Source organism: Poecilia latipinna, unplaced genomic scaffold, assembly GCF_001443285.1.
Source record: "Poecilia latipinna isolate Pla-1442-1.1 unplaced genomic scaffold, P_latipinna-1.0 Scaffold1769, whole genome shotgun sequence".
NCBI lineage: Eukaryota > Metazoa > Chordata > Actinopteri > Cyprinodontiformes > Poeciliidae > Poecilia > Poecilia latipinna.
In genome coordinates, this window is record NW_015114385.1 from 124951 (window position 1) to 133297 (window position 8347).

The 8347-nt window shown below is 42.6% G+C and overlaps 1 protein-coding gene across 3 annotated transcripts in view; it reads right to left on the reverse strand.

The window, feature by feature from the left end:
- The window catches only part of LOC106965123 (inactive rhomboid protein 1-like), a 25259-nt gene extending 19476 nt beyond the window's left edge, over positions 1 to 5783 (reverse strand). The window contains exons 1-4 of one of the 3 annotated variants that reach the window (XM_015061031.1): positions 5530 to 5783; positions 4713 to 4923; positions 4458 to 4588; positions 3303 to 3449 (exon numbers count right to left, since the gene is read on the reverse strand). In XM_015061031.1, the coding sequence (XP_014916517.1) occupies positions 3303 to 3449; positions 4458 to 4588; positions 4713 to 4923; positions 5530 to 5555 (515 nt within the window). In that variant the 5' untranslated portion in view covers positions 5556 to 5783. The remainder of the gene's footprint in view (positions 1 to 3302; positions 3450 to 4457; positions 4589 to 4712; positions 4924 to 5529) is intronic. The other 2 variants (XM_015061032.1, XM_015061033.1) reach the window with 2 other exon arrangements.
- Positions 5784 to 8347: the final 2564 nt, after the last annotated feature.

Consider the following 8347-nt stretch of genomic DNA (forward strand, 5'->3'; position numbering starts at 1 on the left):
GTGAGGGGTTCTGGTTCATAGGTTCTGGTTCTGGTTCAGAGGTTCTGGTTCAGAGGTTCTGGTTTTGATTCAGAGGTTCTGGTTCAGATGTTCTGGTTCTGATTCAGAGGTTCTGGTTCAGAGGTTCTGGTTCTGATTCAGAGGTTCTGATTCAGAGGTTCTGGTTCAGAGGTTCTGGTTCTGGTTCAGAGGTTCAGGTTCAGAGGTTCTGGTTCTGATTCAGAGGTTCTGATTCAGAGGTTCTGGTTCTGGTTCAGAGGTTCTGGTTCAGAGGTTCTGGTTCTGGTTCAGAGGTTCTGGTTCTGGTTCAGAGGTTCTGGTTCAGAGGTTCTGTAGAGAAGAACCAATGAACCTAGTCAAACCCAGAACTGAAGATGGATGAATCCAGGAGGAAACCAGTAACTCTGACTGGAAACCAGTTCTGCAGAAGAGGCCAGACTGGTAACTTTTGTTCTCCTTCACATCTTTCTGTTGGTTGATTCCATAAAATCCAAATAAATATTTTCAGTTTTATGTTTTTAACATGAGAAGGCTGTGAGAGTGACATCACGTCATCACGCATAGGATGAGGTGATTGGAGGGAGGCGCATTTGTTCCCCCGCTTCACCTGGCGTCGTTTCAAGGTGAGCCGTCTCCTCATGAGCTTGGAAACAGAAAACGACTCTGCCCCAGTGAATTATATAGCAGCTGCCCCAGGCGTTGTTGACTCATGGTTGCTTAAAGCTTTACTAGACCGACTGATTTTAGTGATACTGTTGGTGTAAAATATTGAATAAAATATTATGCTACGTGACTGGCATTATCTTTACTCTTACATTTCACTCTATGAGACGCAAAATTACAAGAGGATCGTCCTTATCGTCTCCAAGTGCATTCTGGGTAAAACTTGTCCAACGTCATCTTCAGTCTCTTGGCAACAGATGGCAAACTAGCGAGAACATTTTTACAAGTTAACAGGAGTGGAGCTCCAAGGAGCGGCAAGGGGGGGGAAATCGCAAGGAAAAGCCAAAAACTGGACGCATATTTTGTTCGTGGTCTTGGAGATGAAGCGGAGTTTTTTGTTGGCAGCGATTCAGACCCGCCAAAACTGGCAGCCCAGCCAGGGAGCCAGGAGAGTTTCAGGTAGCAACTCTACTGTTATTCACAAAGTGAGTTAACTGTAGACTGATTATAAACTGTATCAGCCCAGCCGCCGAGCTCACATCTCCTTTTTTCTCTCTGGAAAGCTGAGTTGTAGTCGCGGTTTGAGCCAAACAGCGTGTGGCGTTTATAGTTAAGGTTTACATTGGAGCCGCCTGGGAGAGCGGCGCGCTGCGACACACTGCGCATGCGTGTCCGCTTCAACGCGCACAACGAACCGAGCTCCGTCCGATAAATTAAAACAAATTCAATAATTTCCATTGGCATGATTTATCGTTTCTCTTTTCATTTCTCTCTCTTTCTACCAAAAACTGTATGATAAAAACTCTCGGGTTGCTGCTTTGCTCTCAACTAAACCTTTTTGAAGTAAAATTTTATTTACAGACTTCAAAATTCATTTTGTCGTTTTGTTTATTTATTTTGGATATTTGAAATGTCTACCAGTTGCAGTGTTAAATTTTCATCATAATTGAATGTGTGCTGATCTTTCAGATTGTGTTCTTGCATTATTATTTTGCCATTAACATTTTATTACTTAAAAATGGTCTCAAAACAACAATATCGTTTATCAAAAATCAAAATTTGTTATTGTGACAGGCCTACACACGATATATAGTGTAGTTAGTTTATTACCATGGATGGCATAGTTAATTTGAAAGAGTAATTTGATTACTCAATGAAAAATTCATCCATCAGCTAGAAAATGTGCATCTCTTTTCCCTCCATCGTTTATGTTTGCGTCGCTGCTTTAACACATGAAACGTATCTCCCCCAGGAAAAAGAAGAACGCAACAATATGTGTTTTCAAAAAAAAAGACAAATATAGTAACACACAGTGACTTGGATACGTAACTTTAATCTGATTGTTGGATTGTAAATAGTAACGCGTTAGATTACCATTTCATCACATCATCATTTCATCTGTGGCTGCAGATCAGTCCAGTAAACAGAAGCAAACAGAATCAGATGTTTTTGTTTTTTTCCATAAAGAAAAGCAGAAAGGTGAAGAAGAGGAGCTGGATGTCAGGAATGAGGAAGAAACCAGCAGGAGAAACTGAACCGTTCAGCTTCATCACTAAAAGCTGCCATTCTGGATGAAGATCAAATGATCTGATAGTAAAGAGTCAGATGAACAGTTCATGAACTGTTCATTTCTGGCTCAGGTCCTCTCTAACGTTTCCCTTTAAATGGAGCGCATCGTAAATTTTTAGTGATTGTTTTTCAGAATAAAATCTAATCTGTTTTCCATCATTTTTAGAAAAACTTCTCATCTTTCTGATTGGCTGCCAGTCAAACTCGTCATGCTGCTTTTCTCCTCCAGCTAGCATAGCGACTAGCGTAGCGACTAGCATAGCGACTAGCGTAGCGACTAGCATAGCGACTAGCGTAGCGACTAGCGTAGCGACTAGCGTAGCGACCAGCAGAAACAAAATGGAAACATTTGTGAGCAGAAAACGGCTGAAGGTGATTCCAGCTGCAGAAAACCGTCCTGGAATCAGGAGGGTTGAATTCATTCATTCACTCTGAATGAATGTTTGTATTTATAATAAACTGATGATAACTGGGAGGAAAACATTCTGAGGTTTCTTACATGTTTTGCTACATCTTGTGTGGGTTTGCAGATGGAAATGGAAAAGTTTGGAAACGCTGCTGTAGATCAGAGTAATAAATAAATACGACGGCAGGCTGTGCTTCATCAGGAGGAAGAGGAGTGTTTAGAGAGCAGAACGTTCCTACATAAACACTCATCCGTCATCATGGACAGCAGGCTGAGCATGACGGGAAGGAGTAATGCTGCGGGCTCCTCCTCCAGACAGGAATGTTTATGGAAGAACTTTGGAAAAACCAGAAGAGGAAGAGTTCTGGGTTCTGCTTAGGGAACGTTTTGCTCCTTTACTCCAGATCAAGACGGAGCTCAGTTTGATCTGACGCTCAGTTGGAGCCGAGTCAGGAAAAATCCTGAAGTAAAATCTAAATACTCTGGTCTTAAAGTCTCACAGTGACAGAAATAAAATCATCCAAATTCAGAATTTGAATAAACTCAGCAGAAAGAAGAATGGTCATATCGCTATGGCAACGCAAGTCTTCCAGTTTTCTCCACCTGAGCAGCGCACCCCCTCCATGTCAGCCTCAGACCGACCCAAACCGGTTTCCACTGGTACCTGATGATCTGTTTGGGGATAGACGAGCGGCGCCGGGCCAGAATTTTAGGAACACAAGAGCGCCGGCGACCGGTCGACGCCCTCCTGGAGCAGCGCTGGCCCTTTGGAGGGACGGTGTTCAGGCGGTCGAAGTGAACCCGCTTCTCACTTCACTCAGCAGGAAGAGGAAGAAGAGCAGACAGGAAGAGGAAGGAGAGCAGACAGGAAGAGGAAGGAGAGCAGACAGGAAGCAGAAGGAGAGCAGACAGGAAGCGGAAGGAGAGCAGACAGGAAGTGGAAGGAGAGCAGACAGGAAGTGGAAGGAGAGCAGACAGGAAGTGGAAGGAGAGCAGACAGGAAGAGGAAGGAGAGCAGGGTTAAATCAGGCAAGAAGCGGGAAGAGAGAACAAACTGTTTACTGAGATTCAATCGGTTATTTAAATAATCCTCTAATAATTTATGGATTCATTAATAATTAATTGGAGCAAAAAAGAAACCAGAATTGAACAAAAACATTTTGCTTTAAGATAAAAATAAAAACATAAATGTACCAGAACTGCTCTAGTTCAGGTTTAGCGTTACCTGGAAAAATCTCTATTCATCACCTTTTCCTATCAATTATTAATCTATAAACGATAATCACCAGATCAGCTCCACTCTGTATTGATTCTCATGTTAGAAGGATTTTTATCTGCAGCCTTCACTTTTAGGCAAAAATGAATCATGTTTTTTATTTGCATTTTTATTGTCTTTCTAATGTATAAACATCTGCAGTGGCTAAAGAACCAACAGATGGAAAAACTGATATTAGCCAGAATTTTATTATTCTGATAAAATCTAAATATAATCAGGATTCACTTCATTCTTCATTCTGTTTTATTAATAATTTAAGTTTTTACTTTTGCTGTGTGGTTGATTCTGTGTTTAAATTGTATTTTTCTCCCACCTTGGTGCCAGGAAAATAAAATAATAATAACTATTATTATTATTATACTGATAAAAATGAAAAATCTGCAGCATGTGATATTTTTACTGATTAATCATCAGGAAATAATCAATAGATTAATTAATGACTAAATAATAATCAGTTCAGCCCTAAAGGAGGAAGAGGAGCATCAAACAGGTGATCTGAGACGAAGGTGTGTGTGTGTGTGTGTGTGTGTGTGTGTGTGTGACCTCTTGATGGACTGCATGACGGCCATTTTCTCCACTGGAGGTTTGAGGTAGCCGTTGGACGTTTCCATGGCAGCAGAGTGTGTGTGTGGATTTTCCCCGGGCATGCTCACACTGCGCACTCGCTTCACAGGCTGCAACACACACACACACACACACACACACACACACACACACACACACACACACACACACACACGCAGCATAAGAGGCTGGACCAGCTGGATCCCAGGTAAAGTTCCCTGTTTTCGTTTTTACCTGGAATTCGTTTTTGTCTTGCGCCTCGTTGCTGCGTCTGACTGCAGCAACACGTGACCCAACATGCGGCGCGGCGGCCGGCGGCGGCTCGTCCGGCGTCAGCTGGATGGTCGGGATGTCCAGCTTCAGCCACGGCGGTTTCTTCCTCTGAAAGCTGTTGGTTCTGCTTCCCGTCTCATCCGGGTTTTCCGCCTTCATCTTGAAGGGCCAGCTGGAAAACTGCAGCAGAAAATAGAAAATTTAACTATTTCAGTTTAAATGTTTTACAGCAAAGATTTTAGTTTGTGCCGCTGTTGCTTTAAGGATTTTAATAAATATTTCCAGAGAGACTGGCAGCAGCACACTGCAAATCACAACTACAGATATAAAAACTATTAAAACACAATATGGATGATAAAAGGAAACAAATAACAAATAGAAAACAGACTTAAAGGTCAAAATAAGACTAAAATGCAGCTTGATTTTATTCCTAGTGAAGGTGATTATGAGTCAGAGTCTGATTGGTCGGTTGGTCCTGCAGCATCAGAACCATGTGATGACATCATGCATGTTCAGGTTTGCTGCCATGAATAAACTATAACGACTGGAAATGATCAGGAATGAAAATCAGATGTTAAAAAGAAGCAAAAGAAAAATATTTGCAGAAATTTGACTCATTTTGATGCATAAAGAGAAAAAACAAACTGACACTGAATCGATTTGCTGAAACAACAGGAAGTAGGAACTAAAGCATGAACGCGCTCTCTCTCTCACTCACTCACTCACTCACTCACTCACTCACTCACTCACTCACTCACTCACTCACTCACTCACTCACCAGCTGCAGCCTTTCTGATTCTCCATCAGAACCAAAATGGACTCAGAAATCCTTCGCCGCCGCCGCCGCCATTCCTTCCTCCTCTGTCCAGCTCAGTTCCTCCTCTCTGGGCTTCATGACAGTCAGATTAAATCTGTAATCCCTGATCGTCACATGACCCGGCCCGCTGGCTCAGACCGAGCCCGGACCGGACCAGAACCGCCATCCGCTCATCAGAGCCCAGAGGAAGAGACGAGGCCAAACCAGGAAACATTCACAGATAAGATCAGATTCATATCCTGACGAAAATACAAACCTGAAGAATTCAGGTAAAAAATATTCAACAGTCAGACCATCCAGGTCCAAACATCCACATCTGGACTGATTCTGCCTCTTTATGAACAGAAACATTTACAAGAAAGAGACTTGATTTTGCTGTTAGATATCTTTTTATTCAATACATAAAACCGTCCAATCAGAACAAACTTCATCCAACCGTTATGAAACCAGCAGGACTGGAGCAGATTAAAACGAGTCCCCCCTCCCCCACCCGTCTCTGCCAGATGTTAGAGCCGACACACACACACAGAGACACACACACACACACAAACAAAAACACACACACAGAGACACACACACACACAGAGACAAACACACACACACAGAGACAAACACACACACACACAGAGACACACACACACACACACACACACACACACAGAGACAAACACACACACACATAGACACACAAACAAAAACACACACACAGAGACACACACACACACAGAGACACACACACACACACACACACACAGAGACAAACACACATAAACACATAGACACAAACACACAGTGTTTCCTCCACATCTCAGCTGCTTTATGCTCACAAACATAAATAAATCTGCAGCCAGACGTTTCGTCTGATCAGACAGAAACTGAAACAGAGAAAAGCAAAGAAAGGCTGAAGCTGACCTCTGACCTGGGTTCAACCCACAAACAGAACCTGCTGCCATGCTGCTGCTTAACGCACCGAGTGAAAACTTTTCACACTTCAGTGTCACTGATGTAAAGTAAAAAAGATTTAATCCTAATTCATCCATCGTCTCACAGAAACATCTGGAAAATAAAACAACCAGACTGGATGTACAAACACAGTTTAGTTGCCCAGTTTGACCAACTTTATCGAACACGTTGACAGTAAATCAGATGTAACTCTGAGAATCTGTTTCAAATGCATGAGAATAAATTCAGGAGCTTAAAGATGATTTTTTTTGTTTATAACTCAGAGACGAGATGAAAAAGCAGCTTAGCAGTGGGAACCAATCAGAGCGCAGGACCGAATCTTTTGCCTCCTCTGAACCAATCAGCTGAGGACAGACTCAGCAGAAGAGCAGATAAATCCAGAGCTTTGAGATCTCTGCCACTGTCATCAAATAATAATAATAATAAGTTATTGAGCAGAGGGCTGCGCTGCAGCGTGACGTAAAACAAAGTTTGAGTTTCCACAGTCAGAGTGATGCATGTATGGAAACCTGACCCAGATACACCAGCTGGTCTGAACAGGAAGCAACACAGAAACGTGTCACTTCCTGCTGTACACCTGAACGTGACAAAGAGCTGAACTCTGTCAAAGACGTCTGCAGGAAGGAGGACAGAGAAGAACTGAAAACGATGCAACAGAAATCAGCAGAAGAAGAAAACGGAAACCTTCACAGCGTCATGGAAACAAACCAAAGAAACAAACTGGGAGACGGGAACAGAACGGATCTGTTGATCCAACGCTTTGCCGCCGTTGGGTTGCATGTTTACGTCTGGCGGTGCATGGACGTCACACACACACCCGCAGCTGCTTCACATCGGGACGTTTCAGGATAAAAAAATCACACAAAGTCAAAATATCAGAGATGAAATCCAGAATGATTCCCCAGTCAGCAGACAGAAACCAGCAGTAAACTGGTTTCCACTCATTCTGATGAAACACCAGTCAATGGAAACTCTGAATCTTTATGTTTGTTCTTGGTACCAAATCAAAACAGAAATCAGGGAGCTGATTCCTGGATCATCATCTCACATCTCCATCTGACACACCATGCTAACAGGTTAGCAACCAGCCAAGAAAACCTGAGTCAGCAGAAACCCTTATGGAAAATGTTCGTTTTATCGTTTCTATTATTCGCTCAGAAACGTTTTACTGACTGAAATATGAATTCAGAGAAATACTGAGACAAGGCGCTGATTGGTGACAGGAAGTCCCGCCCCCTTCCCTCCTGCTTCCTCTGCTGATAAAACTTGACTTAACAGATCAGGCCCTGAAAAGATGAGATTCCCCGAGTTAACCCTCTACCACCGCACATGTAGGCTCTTTAAATATGTACATATTGGAAATGTTAAACTGACATTCATGACTACAGAACAGACCAGCAGGCATCGCAGGACGCTTATTGCGAGGGAACGCAAAAGAACAAAATGTCCGAATGTCCCTAGAGGCTCCGTTCTCCTCAAACCAAGAAACATATTCATCTCAGTCGTCGAGTCGGACTTGAGTTCTGTTTCTTGGTTTGAGGAGAACGACTTCAGCCTTTAAAGTTCATCTTTGTCTCCATGCAGTCACTCCTCCTCGCCTGGTTTTAACCAGAAGGTTTTAAAAATTGATTGGAGTTGAAGTGATTTGGAATCGATTCAAAACGCTCAAATTCATTTAAAATTGACTTCATAATTACGTCTTTGCACGCCGCGTCCACTCGCCACCGTTCGTATTCTGAATCATTTCTTGATATTTCATTTAAGAATTTGATAGTTTTGCTTAAATATGAACTTGATGAAATTTGATGCAGTCTGA